Source organism: Chanos chanos, chromosome 16 (assembly GCF_902362185.1).
Source record: "Chanos chanos chromosome 16, fChaCha1.1, whole genome shotgun sequence".
In the NCBI taxonomy this organism is placed as follows: Eukaryota; Metazoa; Chordata; class Actinopteri; order Gonorynchiformes; family Chanidae; genus Chanos; species Chanos chanos.
Window position 1 is genome coordinate 9,286,727 of NC_044510.1, and position 19,796 is coordinate 9,306,522.

The window sequence follows — 19,796 nt, forward strand, 5'->3', positions numbered from 1 at the left end:
TTTACAGCTGGAGCATTCAATATAGCACTCAGTTCACTCTCCACCAGTTGCCTAGGCTGGCTGTATCTCTGCTGTAAGGCATGCATGGCCCGGGTGTATGGCAATGGGTCGTGGATGTATCTCTTTGCTATCTGATAAGCACTGGGTAACTTGAGATGATCCAGAAGGACTTGGTATTTATAGTCCTCTGTTAGGTGCCGATGGGGGCCCAATACACTATCCAGTCCCTTCTTTAATAAAGCAAAGTCGCTCTCCTTGCCTGAGCTGAAGGTTACAAGCTTAGGCTTTGGGATCCCGAAAGATGAAGCGATAGCCATCTCCATCATACTGGGAACCTGGTGATCGGGAAACATGGAGACTGGAGGAGGTGCAGGATGGAATGAAGGTTGGAACCCATATGGGAAACGGGGTGGGTCCCATGAGCGTGTTGCAGGCTGTGGAGCAGTCGGCAGCACTGGTTGTGGTGCAGGCTGTGGCGCAGGTGGCAGCACTGGCTGGGGTACAGGCTGTGGTGCAGGCGGCAGCACTGGTTGTGGCGCAGGCAGCAGCACTGGTTGTGGCGCAGGTGGCAGCACTGGCTGGGGTACAGGCTGTGGCGCAGGCGGCAGCACTGGCTGGGGTACAGGCTGTGGCGCAGTACTAGGAGAGGTGTTGTGTCCCAACCCGACTGGCTGCAGCGTAGGAGATGTGCTGGGCATCCCAGGTAACGGATGTGAAACGGGGTGGGTGTGTAGGAGATACTATGTTCTTTGGAGAGGTGGTGGATAGGTCGGATTAGGGTCATGAGGATGATGAGGAAAGTCTAACTCCTCCCTTTGGTAGTATCTCCTCTGCGGCCGGCGAGGAGTGCCAGCCATCAAGGCTTCCAGTTCAGTCATTTGTTGCCAAAGTCGTAGCCACTGGTCCTCTATACACTGGTGGCGGAGGTCCTCCATATACTGATTATGGCCATATGCACTGGGAACCCTTTCATCTTGGAGATAACCCTCGCTTCGACATAATCCTCCAGATGTCCAGGAACACGCTGGCTCCGCCGGGGACGGGGATCACGCTGCTCTTGTCCCTCTTCGTAATCTCTGGAAGTTGCCATGAGTGCCTCAGTTGGATCCGGCTCGAAGGACCACAATTGTGCAATAGTTAGAGCTGTACGAATACTGGAGTCCAACTGAGTTCACTCCAATCCTCTGTGAGAAGGATGATTAGGCGGAGATTGGGGTTTAGTGCAATCCACCCTTTATTATAAGTTCAACTGACAATTGAATTGGAGTACGATAGGCGTATGGGTGTGTGGGTGTGGTATTTCTACAAGGAAACACATAGGAATAAAGACATTACAAATACGGTACACATTTCTAATATGAGCCGCTAGATGGCGTCAAACTATAACAAATGAACTTTCTGGCTCAGGATGAGTCAGCAAGAACTGCATCGTAAACATCGTAGATAGTCACTCAGAGAAATATCAACATAATCTACTAAATTATAAAGAACGATTATATACAATGGCAAACATTTATATGGGCAAGAAGAACAACGTCGTTCACGGAGTTAGACTTACTTATGCATTCTATCGCAATGCACATATTGCCGCGTGATTAACATTCCCATTAATACCGTAAGAAAGACTTCGCGGCAGTTCAACCCAAAAACAATATGCAACACACTCACACAAATGAACTGTAAGTCTCTTACTTCTTATTTACGCACACAAAGTTGGTGGAGAAATGAACTGCCGAACTACACATCACCGAAAACCGAACTTGAAAAAAAACAGTGCAAAAACCTGGGAGGAGGGTTTCGCAATGACGCAACACACGTCATCGCCCCAACTATCCCAATGCTAAGGGAGTTTTGCACACACAGGCTTCATAAACGGAGAGCATAATTTGTGGCAGGATGTCTGCAGTGTGGAAATATTTTAAATTGGGAAACGAAAGCAGTCCAGCAGCCACTTGTAATGTTTGTTCTGCCAGCATTTCGTTAAAAGCTGCGTTCAGTAGGCTAGTACCGCTTTGATATGACACTTAAAAAATAAACACTCAATGGAATATAGTGAGCTCACTCAGGCCCTGTTTACACCTTGCATTAAGATCCGATTTTGGTGATCTGATCACAAGTGGGCAGCTCAAAAGCACAGGTGTAAACGCAATCAATGCGCATTGCGGTCACTCAGACCACATTCTTATAGCAGTGTAAACGCGAATGCGCACTCGACCACACTGAACGACCACCTAATCAACTGAAATCCTCTGCTTATGCGGAAGCACGGACTCAGTCGCGTATGTAGGCTACACATTTGCTCGCCAATGGCATCATATTAAAGTGCGACAACAGACGACAACAACAGGCAAAATGGATATAGTTTTGATTTCTTCTTCTTCTTCTTCTTTTAATTTCCGACAGTCTTGACACGGGGAGTGCATTGATACCTCCCGCCGATTAAAAACAACAAAGTTTAATGTGAAAAAGCTTAACCTGGCTTAATGTTCCAAAACTGCGATAAATGATCACCAAATTTCTTTTGGACATCTCTTGTTAGAAACGCCTCCTCTTGTCAAAAAATCACAGTCGAAATCCTAGGAGAATGGTCGTTATCTCACATTAAGTGTTTTCCTCTCCACTGACGCCCATTATAAGGAAACAGCTTAACGTGCCTTAATGTCCAAAAACAGCGATCAGTGATCACCATATTAGTCTGACATCTCACATGTTATATGCACTATATCTAAATTAAAAAAGCAAAAGTGAAATTCAATGAAAGGGGTAAGGTGTTGGAAATGATTTACGTGTTTATTAGCATATAGCTCGGGGAAGTGAGATCCGATCTCAAGTGGTCATTCGAGACACGGATTCTAAAGCCAGATGTAAACCGACGTACTTAGAGCTGTCCACTTGTGATCGATCACCAAAATCGGATCTTAATGCAAGGTGTAAACAGGGCCTCAGGTAACTCAGGCAAAGGCTGCTCCGAAGCAACACACATTGCAGGATGTACATGTAAAAGGAGAAAGAAATTTCCTCGGGACAGCGACAAGGCAAAAAACATTGCTGAGTAACTAATTGCTTATGACCAGCCCATCTCTGTGAATATAAAGGTGCGAATATAAAGGTGCTTTCAAATTCGGCAAACTGAGGCGAGTGTTCTAGGCGAATGGCCTTTGTTTCAACTTTAAAGTTTGAACGTTTTTTAGGTCAGCATACTCTGACGACATTGATCCTCAAGGCTACTAACAACAACCAAGGTATCATTTCAAAATTGAAACACCATACGCTTTAGCTGTCCCTAGTGGAAATTCCAGTTGAAAAACCAGTAGCTAGTCTATTGGGATGAACTGGTCTCTATTGGTCTGTACTGGTTTCAATGGCTTAACTAACGCTAAGGATTGACAGCGATAGCATACAAAAAGAGGCTTTCAGAAAAAGTATAAACGAAATTGACAGACAAGATAACCACTTGAATTACTGTACCAAGATTAAATAAAATCAAACACTTACGAATATTTTGTGGTATAATTCCCATCTGGGCACACATCTCTTTTAGTCTAGCGTCCATGTTTATTCGCCGAGAACTACCTCCTTAGACCGTTTGTCTGCGTTCACAGACGTTCGCAGTGAACTCAAAGCAAACGAAAAACTGTTTGAAAATGTTTGAGAATATTTGCCTTTCTTTGCTAATTTAACGTACCTCAAGTTTTCTCTTTTTTGGAGCTTTTGGAGCCATGGTACGCCCTACCCTCTCGAAACTACATTTCAGACACTGCCCTACCGGAGCTTTACAACAAGGTTTACTTTGTTATTTAGTAGAAAAAAAGATAAATAAAAGGAAACAAGAAAGAAAAGAAAAAAAAAGAATGAAATGTGCACTGTGCAACTGTATTATCTAGGAAAATACAAATATGGGATCGGGACTCAGTATCGGCAGATACTCAATATTAAATGACTCGGATCGGGGGCAAAAAACTTGATCGGGACATCCCTACTTTTCAGCTATGTATTGCTTGTGTAAAAACTATTTGTTAGAACAAAAAGACATGACATTTCATGCTTAAAACTGCATTCGACTTATGATGGTCTTTTTTTCAGATACCCACTCGCAGTCTGGTGGTAAGTGGCACACTTAAGTTCAGCTAGCTTTTTCAAGGATAGTGTATCCACTTTAAACCTTCAGTGTGTTTTTCACCGCCTAATATGCTCTTCCTCCTCTCTCCACATCAGTGTGCGGCCTGGCCCCACTAAACACCAGAACAGTGGGGGTCCAGGACACCCCTGCTGGTGCCTGGCCCTGGCAGGTCAGCTTGCACAGATTTGGCAGGCATTTCTGTGGCGGCTCCTTAATCAACAAAGACTGGGTGCTGTCAGCGGCTCATTGCTTTCTAGGGTACTGAATCATCCAGACTGCTGAATGTAACAGAACATTAGCATGATATTGATCACAAACAACATCAAACCAATCATTTGCTTTTTTCTCAGTGTTACAGCTACACAGGTGACCATCTACCTGGGTCGTCAGAGTCAGCAGGGATCCAACCCAAATGAGGTGTCCCGATCTGTCTCTCAGATCATCATTCACCCTGACTATATCTCTATCACCTTTAACAATGACATTGCTTTGCTGCGTCTCTCCTCCTCTGTAAATTTCACTGACTACATCAGACCAGTTTGCCTGGCTGCAGCAGACAGCACCTTCTATAATGGCACTGACAGCTGGATCACAGGTTGGGGAAACGTTGCAGAACATAACGTCATCTGAAATGACATGTAAATTAGATGACAAGACCCTGTGAGGTGACACATAGCATTTGATGTTAACTCGATATTGTTAGTTGGGATCTGATTAATGTTGTCCATTGGGCAAAACTTTCAGAGGACTTATAACCTCTAGGAACATCAAAATACAGAGTGCTATCATTATGTGCAGCATTATTAAAGTGCACAACAGTTACCGAAGCTGTAAAGACGAAGTTCACCTCTTTTCTCTCGTGGGCCAAATTTTTTTTTTTTTCCAGTTGCCTCCTAGTAATTAAATCATCAAAGCAGCGTTTGGACATGTTATTTCAGTAGACCAAAGCTGGCCAATATTTTTGTCGCTTAGTCTTTGACAGTCATTTAGTAGGGTGTGAGTACTGTAATGATAGGGCTTGTGGATCCATTTGCACAGATGCACAGTGTATTATCAAACAAATCCAATGCAGACCAGTTACTTAAGTCCAAAACACAAAACAGAATCAGAAAACCGATAAACCGGGTCAAAGCCATACACAGGACAGACATAAAAAGAAGCACAGGTTTGGTAATGCTTGGCGGGATACTCAGTTTCTCACAAACTAATGCCAGGCAGAAAGTTTAACATATACAGGACATGCTAATTAGTCAATGAGTTAGAGATATGGTTAGAAATCAGGTGGGGAGGAGCTTCACCAGATTGGAAGTGACTGAACCGCAATTTGGCTGGAGGCAGGTGTGACAATGACCAAGTAAAAATTATTTTACATCCTGTTGTATTCATAATTGTAAAACATGCCAACAATCTATGTGTTCTCTCTCTCTCAAAAGAAAAAACACTTACTAAAAACACTACCAACAATGGTCGTATTTAGCCCTGCTTGTCAAAAATGAATAAACGACCACTATCTTTGTGAGCAAATTTTCATTGTGAACTGCCATTGAGTTTAACCCACATGGCAATGTTGCCTATTTACTTTTAGCCCTGATTTGACATGTTCAAAATACACAGACACACTGTCTCAACACATGCTGTATGAGTCAGTTCAGTGGTTTTATACAATATGTGTATATATGTTTTAGATGATTTTGCTCTGTGGAGTCACAGTAAGTGACTGACTTTTATGTGTTTGATCTGTTTCTCCTCAGGCTTCAATCGCACATCTCAGACTTTGCAGGAAGAGCAAATGTCAGTAATGAGAAACAGGCAGTGTAGATGTATCTATGGTGCCAATTACTTTAACATAATCACAGAACAATTCATCTGTGCTAGAAGCAATGGCTCCTGTGTGGTGAGTCTCTTTCTTTTGATATCATTCTGTGTCACACAGTTACGAATATCAGTATCTTCCAAATGCTTTTATTTCTCTTAAGACTGTCACTGTAAACAATTTGTAAAAAATAAAAAAAACACTACATTTCCACTACATTGTTTTTTAGGTCATTAGTAGTCTCTAAAAATGATACTATTGTGTGGCAAGGCACCTTTCTAATATTAAGATACTATGCAACAATATATAAGAACAAGAAATAATACAGCAGGGCAGTACCTCACTGAGCAAACTGAACTAGTTTGTCATTTTTTATCTATGACATTGTCACTACACAGTATGACACAGGAGCTCCAATGGTCAGCAAACAGGGCTCTCGCTGGATACAGTCAGGCATTTTCCTCGGCACTTTCAGTTGTCCTACATTCCCTTCTGTATATACCAGAGTGTCCCAGTACCAAACCTGGATCAATTCTCAGATCACCAACGACCAACCCAGCTTCGTCAGCTTTACCTCCAATGTCACTGCTGGGGATTCGAGTGTGAGCTGCAATACTGTGCCTCCAATCACCACCAATGTAACCACTATCAGCATTGCCACCACTGTCAGCACTGCCCCCACTGTCCATACTACCCCTACTGCCAGCACTGTCAGTATGGCAAACACTGTCAGTACTGCCCCTACTGCCACCAATGTTAGTATGGCAACCACTGTCAGTGCTACCCCTACAGCCACCACTGTCAGTACTGCCACTGCTGCCAGCACTGTCAGTACTGCCTCCTATGCCACCACTGTCAACACTACTCGTACTGCCACCACTGTCAATACTGCCATCACTGTTAGTACTACCTCTACTGCCACCACTGTCAGTATAACCTCTAATGCCTCCACTGCCAGTGCTCCTACTGCTACTGCTGTCAGTAATGCCACAACTGCCAGCATTGTCACTACTACCCCTACAGCCACCATTGTCAGCACTGTCAGTACTACCCCTACTGCTAAAACTGACAGTACTACCCCTACTGCGATGACTGCTGGCGCTGTCAGTACTGCTACCACTGTCAGTGCTATCCCTACAGCCACCACTGTCAGTGCTGCCACTGCTGCCAGCACTGTCAGTGCTACCCCTACTATCACCAATGTCAGTAATGCCACCACTGCCAGTACTGTCAGTACTGCCACCACTGTTAGTACTGCCACCACTGTCAGTACTATACTAACAGCCACTACTGTCAGTACTGCCAACACTGTCAGCACTACCCCTTCTGCCACTACTGTAAACACTACTCCTACTGCCACCACTGCCAGTACTGCCACAACTGCCAGCACTGTAAGTACTGCCACTGCTGCCAGTGCGAACGCTACCGCCACCACTGTCAGCATTACCCCTACTGTCACAGCTGTCGGTCCTGCCCCTACTATCACCAATGTCAGTAATGCCACTACTGCCAGTACTACCCCTACTGCCACCACTGTCAGCCGTGCTCCTACTGCCACCACTGTCAGCCGTACCCCTACTGCCACCACTGTCAGCCGTACCCCTACTGCCAGCACTGTCAGCCATACTCCTACTGCCACAGCTGTCAGCCATACTCCTACTGCCACAGCTGTCAGCCATACTCCTACTGCCACAGCTGTCAGCCATACTCCTACTGCCACAGCTGTCAGCCGTACCCCTACTGCCACCACTGTCAGCCATACTCCTACTGCCACAGCTGTCGGTCCTGCCCCTACTATCACCAATGTCAGTAATGCCACTACTGCCAGTACCACCCCTACTGCCACCACTGTCAGCCGTGCTCCTACTGCCACCACTGTCAGCCGTACCCCTACTGCCAGCACTGTCAGCCGTACCCCTACTGCCAGCACTGTCAGCCATACTCCTACTGCCACCACTGTCAGCCATACTCCTACTGCCACCACTGTCAGCCATACTCCTACTGCCACAGCTGTCAGCCATACTCCTACTGCCACAGCTGTCAGCCATACCCCTACTGCCACCACTGTCAGCCGTGCTCCTACTGCCACCACTGTCAGCCATACTCCTACTGCCACAGCTGTCAGCCATACTCCTACTGCCACAGCTGTCAGCCATACTCCTACTGCCACAGCTGTCAGCCATACTCCTACTGCCACCACTGTCAGCCGTACCCCTACTGCCACCACTGTCAGCCATACTCCTACTGCCACAGCTGTCAGCCATACTCCTACTGCCACCACTGTCAGCAGTACTCCTACTGCCATCACTGTCAGTACTGCCACAACTGCCACAACTGTCAGTACTGCCACCACTGTCAGTACTGCCCCTACTCCCACCATTGTCACTTTTACCCCTACTGCCATTAATGCAGTCACCACTATCACCTCTAGGAGCACTGCAGTCACTGCACCCTGTAAGTGTCCATCAAATGTCTCCAAAGTATAAGTAATTCTCTCTCTCTCTCTCTCTCTCTCTCTCTCTCTCTCTCTCACACACACACACACACACACACACTCCCTGTCTCGCTGTCTCTATCTGTCGTTCTTTCTGATCAGAATATAATGTATGACTGTTGACATGCACCCATTGACTTTCTGTTTTCACTCTATCCATATCTCTCTTTGCTGATTTTCTTTCTTCTTCTTCTTCTTCTTCTTCTTCTTCTTCTTCTTCTTCTTCACAACTGGTTTATCTCATCCATCCATCAAGTCCCACCCTCTCTTTAGGAACTGCCCTCCCATGAGTATCATTCCCACAAATCGTACCCACATTACTGAACTAATTAAAACATCTAGCTCCAACCCTCTCCCTCACTTCCTTGCTCGATTCACTTTTTAAATGACATTTCTCTCTCCGTCTTTGGTTTGCTCAATGTGTCGCTCATTCCCTGATCTGTACAAGAGTGACAAAAACCAAAATCATCTTAACTGGCTCAAATAATCCAAAAACACAGCTCTCAGTCTGAACATTAATAACATTCATGTCAAATCCTGATGCCATGTAAACTCTCTATCGCATAAACACATTTTTTCATCTCTTACCACCATACATCCATCATTCAGTATGTTCAGACAGTTTGACTACTGTAACAGTCTTTTAATTTGATTAGTTCATAGCTGAAACTGATACTTAGCTGCACATAATCTGTCAGAGCAAGTCTCAGCTTTGTGAGGAGAAGGTTGGTCAGTGCAGTGTCTCAACAAATTCCAGTACATTCTCTCTCACGGCAGCTCTGTAACTGTACTAACATCGCTTCGTTCTGAGCTGAGTTGAAAACACATCTCCCCAACAAACATTTATTTCCCTCTTTCAGCACTTTCCCTGTTTTCTAGATTCCATCCTGTTTTTTTTTTCCTTTTTTTGTAAGCTTTGTGCAATTTTCTTAAACTGTGATATTACATTGTAATTATTTATTGTACTTATGATTCTGGCCTTTTTTTTAAAAATATACCTATCCACATTTTTATGTTGTAACAAGACTTTGGGTTCTTTCTCTCTCTCTCTCTCTCATTCCTGGTTTCCTGCACCGCAAACCTCAACCACACGTACATCAGTTTTGAAAACACCCATTATTTCTTCAGTTCCAGTCCCACCCAGTACAACCTCTGCTCTTAGTAAGTGCCCAGTTGCTTAACTCATTAAAATAAGTTGACGGCTTTAGATGCATCCTTCTAAACTACACACAGATCATACAGTGTTGTAAACTCATCTTCAGGATTTTATTGTATTAATGAAGGTTATCTTCATTATTGTCTCCTAAACGATACTTTGAATGTACCCATTCACTATTGTACTTAAGCATCTTACTCTTTATTCTCGTCCTCCTTCTGTCTCGCTCACTTTCTCTTCTCTCTCTTTCTCTCTCTCTCACTGTCTCTGTTGTGCTTCCTGGTTTCCTTTGTAGCAATAACTATTCCTTACTCTTCAACCACAACAACTCCAAAAACAGCATCAGCCACTTCAGTTGCATCTTCCTCCACTTCGATGACTTCTTCCCGTAAGTACGCAATTAAAGCTTTATTTAAAATAAATTTCAACCCTGGGCTCATTATCATTTTTTAATAATTAAATTTAATTTATTTTAATCATAGTTTAATTATTAGTTTAATTAAGTATAACCCCGTGTACAGTGCACAGAATAGAATAGAACCAATAATTTGATTATATTTAAATATATATATATCATTTGATAATATTCATTCTAGGTTATTTATTAAGATTCAAAAAATAACTATTTTCTGCTCCATTATCTATACACTATAAAGTCTAATGTGTCTAACTGTCCACTTTATAGAAATAAAGTCTTATTAGCAGTACATACAACATTCAGTGCTCACTTGATTACAGCAACTAATACTAACTGCACAACAATGATCAAAATTTATTTATTCTTTTTCACTTTTCCTTGGTGTCTCCATTACTGTCTGCCTGGCTGTTTCTGTTTCTCTCTATCTTTCTCTTTCTCTCTCTCTCTCGCTCCTCAGCTGTGGTGTGTGGCAGTGCCTCTCTGAACACTCTTCGTGTTGGGGGCAGTAGCTCTCTGGCGACTGGAGGCTTATGGCCATGGATGGCCAGTCTGCACCATGGAGGCAAACACGTATGTGGGGGTACACTGATCACTGAGCAGTTTGTCCTGAGCTCTGCTGACTGTTTCTCCAGGTACCAGCTGAATGACAAGGTTCAATATGTAACTGAAAAACCCAAGATGGTTGCAGCTGGTAATGACTATGAGTTTTCTAAATGTGACCATTTCCTCGCTTTTGCCAGCTTTACCAATGCTTCAGAATGGACCGTGTTCCTTGGCCGTCTCAATCAAAATGGTTCCAACCCTAATGAGGTCTCTCTGAGGGTGAACAGCATCACACTGAGTAACCTGACAGGCAACAACGTGGCTGTTCTGGAGCTGGCCAGCAAACCCACATTCTCAGACTTCATACAGCCCATCTGTGTGGACCTGGGAACAGAGACCTTCTCCACAGGAACACAGTGCTGGATTGTGGGCTGGGGCTCAGGACAAGGAGGTGGTAAGAATGTGTGTGTGTGTGTGTGTGTTTGTTCATACACATACACACCGGCAACAGTTGCAGTTATTCCTAACAAAAATATTACCTTAAGATGGGACAAATCTTTCAACATAACCTTACTCCTTTTTTGTTCGTTTTTTCTCTCTCTCTTCCTTAGTTCAACAAACCCTTCAGGAGGTCCAGACTACCGTGGTGGATTGTGGGAGTTCAGCCTCCCCTGAGAATATCTGCACTGGTTTTGTGACTTTACAGCAGGTATTTCATCGATATATTGGTCTTTTTCATGTGCTGAGCAGAACTACTCCGAGCAAAACTGTTATCTGATTGTAAGAATTGTAACCGAACTAATCAACATAATATTTTGAAATTTTAACATGTATGATTATAAGCATCCAGAGATTTTTGTCTCTCTGGCTCTGTCTCCTAAATTTTTAATTATTCGTTCAGACTAACTTTCGGAACATTGTTTAAAACCTGAGTTTTAAATGAAAATATTGTGCAAATTCATTGACTAAATCAAACATTACTAATTAAACCTATGTTAAGTTGTGCCGTCATGTTAGTAGCATATGCCTGATCTGACAATGTCAAAATTCAGTCTAGGCTAGATTTCGGGAGAATATTTTTAAAGTAAATTGAACTAATTAGTTCTTGTAGTGCATAGAAGTGTTTTGTGTTTCATTATCTCTTTCCATGCCTTTCTCTCTCTTTCTCTCTCTCTTTCAGGGTGATGATGGGGGCCCTTTGATGTGTAAGCAGGGCCTGGCATGGTTCCAGCCTGCAGTTTTGACTGTAGTTAACAGTCCCTCAAGCAGCAGTAGTCGCAGGAACAATACCAGTGGCTTCATGGTCTTCAACCGACTGGTGCGTTATAAAAGTTTTCTGCGCAAAGCTGTCAACAGCCTCCCTTCACCAGCCTTTGACAACTCATCCTCTGTCAGCAGAGTCTCCAACAGCACTGTGTCCCCAACAACTGCAGCTGTGTCCCCAACAACTGCAACTGTGTCCCCAACAACAGCAAATGTGGCAACCATCCGAGGAGCTGGAACATCTCTCTCCCTTTCGCTTACCTTCCTTCTCCTTCTTTCACTCCCTCCTTTCTTCCAAACCATTTTTTAGGTCGTGGGATATTAAGTTGCCCATAATTTGTCAGACTAATCGTGTAGTCTGTAACCACTGTTTTATAATTTAAAGATCTGAGATTATATTGGATAACAGGGATCTTCTGGGTAATATTCTGGAGGCCTCATCTTGTAATGTTTGTTTATATTTATGTTTATGTTATTAATTCTTTCTTACTGCTGTTTTTCACTGTTTTGTTTTAATTCCATGTCACTTCTTCATCACACTTTGTACATACTTTGTTTTTCATCTCACAAAAAAAAAAAAAAACAGAAAGAAAAGCTTTTGCATTTCAAAATCGGCATTGTGGCCAGAAATTCTGAGACGCATTGATTTATAAAACGCGATGATGCTTGACACTGTGATGCTTTATAAATTGCTGAATACATATTGTAATAATAGCCCCTGTGGGGGAGACTGACAAGTCAGGGCCAGATATGACTGAGTCCCACCACCACACTATTTGCTTCTCTTCTGGTGCTAAGTCTTCAATGAATTCTAAGTTTCAAAAAGCAGTCGAAGTCTTGAAGAGTCTGGTGTAGTATATGTTTATTGCGACCACTTAAGAGCAGCTTGCAACAAACTGAGTCAGGTACCGGGAGTGACTGACCACCCAGCACACATCACCTACGGTTATACCAAAATCATATCAAAGATTATCCAATGAAAGTCAAGACAGTCATCAGAGGACTTCCCACCTTCTTTGCCTATCTTGCGGGACGCCATCATTTCCTAATGACGTAGTCAGAAATTGACACCTTTGACCCAGGTCAAAAATAACTTAGGATGTTGCCTTTACATTGGCACCTGCATTGATATATGAGCAAAGGTGAATACAAAGAGTTGTGTCTCACACTAAAACCTGAGATGATAAAATACAAAAATTAAAGTGAGCTTGTTAGAGAATACAAGGAATAAGTGAAGACGGTGTTACATGCTATCACTTATGATGATAAAAGATGAAAGGGCATACAGAGAATAAATGTAAACACTATTACACACTTGATTAACACCTGCTTGGTCTCGACTAAGACTAAATGAGAATACTGTTGGAAATACAAAGAATAAATGAGAGCACAGTTTAATCTTATCTCAGTGCCCTTGGCTATATTCCAACACAGTCAGTCTTCTCATTTCCTCCAAATAAAGGCTCACAGCATGTAAACTTAAATGTTTGACCATCAGCACGCTCTGCACAGAGACAAACTCAAATGACCTTTTCTATTCCTCCATTCACAGATCACATCTTTATGAAAGAACTTCACACATTTGCTTTAATATAAAGGACTATATAGTTATGAATTCTTAATACAAAATGATTATGTTGATTAACTCACACAAAAATGGCTACATAGCTGTTACCATGTTTTTTCTTAGGCCAAGAGACATTTTTTTCTCCAACACCCCACAAGTATAGGAATGCAACAGTGAATTTCGTCTCCATCTTTCACAACGAAGTTCAGTATGATTTTACTTGTGTCTCTTGTTGAAACATTTTTTGGTTCAGAATAAGCTTAGGCTTTCTGCTCCTTATTTGTAAATTGATGAAGAGGAGATATCAAAGGTTTATGTTCTGCTCACTTCAGGACGCGAGAGAGGAGGGGGGCGGTAGAATACGTAGTGTCATTATGTCATTACGCTCCCCCTCCTTTGGAGAACCTTGCAAACACAACCCAAAGGCAGCAGTTTTTACTCACAGCTGGTCGCTTTTAATTTTTTTTCTTTCTTTCTTTGTCCCGCAGCATTTAAATACAGAATGTTTCAAATTCGTTTGGCAAATTGTACATCAAGTTAAAATGAAGGTAACAATCCATGTACGTCTTGGTTTCCGCTGCTAGATATGAGGACACATGCTTGTCCCCGGAGCGTACAACACCATATTCCACGTCCCTTCCAGGTCCTAGATCTCACCATGTACCAATCACCTAAAGGTGCTCTCCTTAGTACACAGGAGCAAAAACAGAGAAGGTGCATGGATCTTCACAACTAGTGTCAGGCCTCCAAATCACTGCTGATCTTCATACAGATTTCTTTGTAATTCTTTGATACTTCCGTGCTACTTTTGTTCCCTTTCTGCTTCCCTCTAGTGTCACGTGTACAGTATGTAATTGTAATCCAGCTTTTTGTCTTTCTGTCGTTAGTACCAGCAGTCATGGTTGTTGCTTCTTTTTACAATGGATTTGAATTCATCAGGGTTTCCAACGTTCCCATCACAGCCTGAAGTTGGGTTACATCTTGTTACTGGTTTATTTGTTGCTTGCAAAGCGTCTGTGATTATCTTGTTTCTGAAATGTCTAAGATTCTGGCACTCTTTGATTTATAGATTTCTTGGGCCATGAGTGAAAATTAAGTGTCAAAGGCCACGTTATGCTTCCAGCATCTGGTTGATGGAAGTTCTTTGTTCTGACTGACTGTTAGTATCTGAACAAAAAAGTGTCAAGCCAGAGCGTGATCTGCCGTCTGCTGACAATTGTAACCATAGCTGAGCAGTAGGGTCACGACGTGTTGATGTAGGTTTAACTATAATTTCAGCATCACTGCTGTGTAACTCAAGTTGCTTCTCAGTAGTGATGCTGTGCTGTTGGCCAAGTAACAGGGTAGCTTTATCATTTCATTTTCCAAAACAATGTGTATTTGAACCAGTTAAGTGGTGTATTCCCTGTTGGTTGGTTGGAATTGGGCCAAATAACCTAATCAATAACTCATTAACCCGTTGATTCCATCTGCGGCACAAGTACTCACACTTTCAGTTCAATGTACTCTCTTGTAAAATTCCACTTGCTCGATCGAAGCAAAACCTGCAGTGCAGGGGAGATTTCATTGCTTGTTTGTTTTTATCATGAGCACAGTTTAAGTAAAGGCGAAAAGCTGGTGTCAGCTTCCATGCGCCATTGAAACAAGTTTTCCGACAGACATTTTGAAATACGTTTCTTGGTGTCATATGTGTAAGCACAGGTAGCCTATATGAAACATAGGCATGAGAGAGAGAGAGAGAGAGAGAGACGCACACACACAGATATACATACATAGATGCCGCTTTGGCTGCTGCTGTATGCGTCTACACATCCGCCATATTGGAGCGGTCAAGATCCACTAGTAAACCAATAAAATGTGTATTGAGAGATTCAGACCTCTCTGCAAAATCGACTGTAACTCGTTTAATTCTGAGCTGATGTCTGCCACTTAAGCCAGGACCATTTAGAGCTCCTGTTCAATTCCATCAGGGCATCAGGTAGGAATTATATTTTTGATAACATTTTCCTCAATTTTTTGAGGAATTCACAAAAGCTGAAATTCTAAATTTACAGTTGATGTTGCCTATTCAGACGGGTGCCTGCGTGTCCGAGAGGAAGTTGTGGCTATTCAGAAGGTTATTGTTTTGGCATAGCACTGATTAGGTCCGCCCCCAGTAACTGATTCTAATTCCAACAAGTAACCAGTATCATGTTCAATTTTTCACATTTATAACAAACCAAATTTCATGAAAATTGGTTCAGAATTAAGTTATAGTCGATTTTTGTACAGAAGTTTGCTTCTTTCCATATGCATTGTATTTGTTTACTAGCGGATCTTGACCGCTCCAATATGGTGGACGTGCAGACGCATAGAAATGACATACAGTAGCGGCCAATGCGTCATCTATGTATGTATATCTGTGCGCACACACTTCTCACCTCTGTTAAGCAGGGGTGGGCAGTGTCATATATTGTACAGTATGTACTTAGATGCATGAGGGGCTTTGTCACTTGTTGCCTGTGAGGAATGTAGTGTGGTGCTGTGTGGTGCATGTTGTCTGTTGTGATCAGAGTTTTCGTCAGTGTAATTACTGAATGTTTCTTTTGTGTCAAAGAGGTGACGTCTGTTTCGTCTATACTCCTGTTCTCCTTCAGCAGTGCGTATGTAATATGATCTGTCAGTATCAGCTGGCTGGATGACTACTGCTGGTTTCCAGTAGCCATGCTCCCGCAATCGGATGCTTTGTCCTTCATGCAGCGATGACATCAGCTTGGCTGACCTGTCATAGTATCTTTTCTGATACTGTTGTCGGTGGATTCTTCTGGCGTGAACATCTCTGTGGCGGACCACCCTGGGCTGAAGCTGCTGGTGGGTGTCGGGTAAGATTGAGCGTAAGCGACGGCTCATGAGCAGCTGAGCTGGTGATCTGAAGCTGTCAACTGGGGTGTTACGATACTTAAGGAGACTCAGATAGGGGTCTCTCTTATCAGCTCTGGCCTTTTCCATAAGCCATTTGGCAATCTGCACAGACTTCTCAGCGAGGCCATTGCTGGCAAAGATTTCGAACTCTCTGCATTTGTACTGAGTGCCATTATGTGATATAACAGTCTCTGGTATGCCATGTCTGGCAAAGGCTGCTTTCCGTTTGTGTATCATAGCAGATGCTGTTGTGTTGCGTAGCTTGTCAAGCTCGAAATATCTACTGTAATAGTCTACTGTGACTATATAGTTCTCATTGTTCCAGGTGAACAGATCAGTAGCAACTGTTTGCCATGGCCTGTCTGGGATCTTCTGGCTTATCATGGGCTCTTTGGCATTGGAAGGCCTATGTTCAAGACAGGTGGGGGACTTACCAACTGTCTCCTCAATCTGCTTGTTCATCCCAGGCCAAAATAGGATGTCACTGGCTCTCTGCTTGCACTTTTCTATGCCCATGTGACCGGCATGTATCCGGGATAACATCTCTGTATGGAGTGAGGTAGGGATGATGATTTTCTCACCCTTGAATATGATGTCATTCATTTGTGAAGGTTCACCACGATAATTCCAGTATTCTGCTATGCTCCAAGGGCATAATCTCCTTTCCTCAGGCCACCCTTCCTTGATTGTCTTTCTCAGTAGCATGAGCTGTGTGTCTTTTCCAGTCTCTGCTCTGATCTCTTTCAGCTTAGTGTCGCTGACGGGTAAGCTGCTATATACTGTGTGTACCTACATGTCCATGCCTTCTCTGAGGCTGTCGTCCTGGTCAGAGAGTGACTTCCTGGAAAGAGTGTCCGCAACAGGAATGTCTTTGCCTGGTCTGTGAATGATAGTAAAATCATACCTCTGTAGTTGAAGTACCATTCTTTGTAACTTGGAGGCGCTGCTGCGAGTGGTTTTCTCATAATGGACTCAAGTGGCTTGTGATCACTTTCTACAGTGATGTGACAGCCATAGACATACTGGTGGAAGTGCTTGCATCCAAACAGAATGGCATAAAGCTCCTTTTCAATCTGAGCATAATTGACTTCACTGTCAGTAACGATTTAGATGCATAGCTGATGGGCTTGCCCTGTTGCAGTAGGACAGCACCTAGTCCGTACTTAAATGCGTCGACTTGTAGTCTCAGCTGTTTGCTGGGGTCAAAATATGTGAGGACTGGACCTGGCTCTCGTGTGATCAGCTCTTTGATTTTTGTGAATGCTTCGTCATGCTGTGCATCCCATATGAATTCACTGGACTCTTTTAACAGATGATGTAAGGATGCATTGATGTCCGAGAGCCCAGGGGCAAATTTCGACAAGTAGTTAACCATGCCAAGGATTGCTTCCAGCTCACCTTTGTCTTTATTTATTATAGTATTTATTTTGTATTCTGGAAAACAGGTTCATGGACTTACAGATAAGCCATACAATCGTATGAACAGAAACTGCGCTGACAAACTTCAATTATAGACACCACAGACCAATTACAATCAAGCATATTAAAGTATCCAATAGGAATACTTGTTACCATCCCACATTCCAACATTACCATTAAGCGAGTATCCCCAGTATAAGTAGATAAGTAAAGTCTGAAAGAATGAAATTCCAGTTTTGTGGTGTATCTAATCCCTTTACAATACATTTGGCTAACTGAGCCTGCTAATAGAAATAACCGATGCTTTGCCCGTATACCTTGGCTCAGTAAACTTATTGTAGATGACACGATGATATGGGATGTACATTGAATGTCTATTCAAACAGAATTATTGTCGTAAATTTGTAGTGTGATAGTGTGTCTAGCGATTAGGTATCCCATATTTTAATTCACTGATTTTCCTACTTTGATTTTTTTTCTTTTCTTTTTTTATAGTTTTTTTTTAAATTGAAATAGAACTTGTACAGCAATATATGGCAAGTGATACATCATCAGTAGTAGGCTCTTTAGAAAACGGAGCACACATCGTAAACAGAGTTATAATATAATAACATCCAAAAAAGGTCAAATAAAATAGCTAGGGGGTCTCTTTTAATAGTTCTAGGGCAGGGGTCGGCAACCTTTAACACCCAAAGAGCCATTTGGACCCGGTTTCCACGGAAAAGAAAACACTGGGAGCCGCAAATACTTTTTGACATCTAAAATTAAGATAACACTGTATATATTGTTTTTTCTTACCTTTACACTTTGTATAAACAACTATAGTGTGTTGCTTATGAAATCCATGAAGTGCTACAGAGAAAATTAAATTTTATTTATGTAATGAACACATTTTGAACATTTTGAATTCTTAAAAAAATAATAACAAAAAAAAAAGCAACACGCCGAGTTGAAGGTCTCTTTCAAATGAATTAAAAAGCTGAACTTAAACTATCCATGTAGCAAACAAAAGCAAAAAAATGCTGTGAGCCGTCATCCTTATATCGTCTTTGGGCTTTCGGAGCGTGTAGCGGAGCCTTGACCTGAATTTAAAAAATAAATTGGGAAAAAAAGCACTATGTCACTAAACAATGAAAAATAAATGTTTGCAAAATATCTGCATAAATATTTATTTTACCTGGTTAATGGGACTTCTGCTCCTGAACCTCTGGGCATAGCGTCTGCAAATCGGGGCTGTACGAAGTCACTTTCACCTTTACGCAGGACTGTAAGCTGTCGTCTGTGAGGCGTGAGCGGTGTTTGTTTTTAATGTAGTTCATGGTAAAGAATAGCTGCTCACATACATATGTGGATCCGAAGATCGACAGGACTCCAAATGCATATTTCTTCATGTTTATGTAGGTGTTGGGGATGGCATTCCATGTTTCAAACACAAGTTTGTCCGGTCTTGGAAGGTTCTCAATATCACTCCATTTGTGATTCTGAACAAGAGTGGCCTTCTGACGGGCAACATCTTCAAGATCCTCTGTCAAGCGTTTGAATTTGGACACCCACATGTCTTTGTCAGCTATGTCAGCCAGCTCCAGCTCCAGATCAGGTTGACTTACACCTGCAAATGCAGTCGCATTTAACAGGGATGGATCGATGGTCAGGGGGGTGACGGGGAAGAACAATGTGGTTTTTTCCTCTCTGAACTCACGGAATGGTTTCCCAAACGATGCTTGCATTGTGATGATTGCAGACTGCAAATACCTTGTGAGCTTGTTTGACCTCCCTTAAAGAGGGGAAGTGAGACAGTGTGCCTCTCTGTAAATCTCTGGCTAAAACTGTCAGTTTGCGCTCAGACGCTAACACCTCCTCCAGCATGTGTAGCGCTGCACCTCCTCTCCCCTGAAGAGTTGTGTTCAGCGTGTTCAGGTTCGCTGTCATGTCCACCATGAAGTGCAGCTTTTCCAGCCACTCTGGCTGTTCCAGCTCAGGAAAGGTGAGCCCTTTGCTGCTCATGAAAGTTTTCACCTCTCCCAGACATGCAGCAAAATGTTTCAGCACCTCTCCTCTGGACAGCCAACGGACTCTGTTATGCAGCAGGAGATCAAAGAACG

The 19,796-nt window shown here is 42.8% G+C and overlaps 1 protein-coding gene across 1 annotated transcript; it reads left to right on the top strand.

Annotated features, from left to right (window-relative positions):
• The first annotated feature begins 397 nt into the window (after positions 1–397).
• LOC115829795 (transmembrane protease serine 9-like) lies at positions 398–14,110 on the top strand. Its single transcript, XM_030793958.1, has 11 exons — positions 398–636; positions 4,216–4,289; positions 4,479–4,715; positions 5,872–6,014; positions 6,332–6,567; positions 7,432–7,475; positions 10,459–10,633; positions 10,742–10,998; positions 11,156–11,253; positions 11,725–12,000; positions 14,018–14,110. Exons 1-11 carry the CDS (start codon positions 398–400, stop codon positions 14,108–14,110), a joined length of 1,872 nt encoding a protein of 623 aa, XP_030649818.1.
• The last annotated feature ends 5,686 nt before the right edge of the window (positions 14,111–19,796 follow it).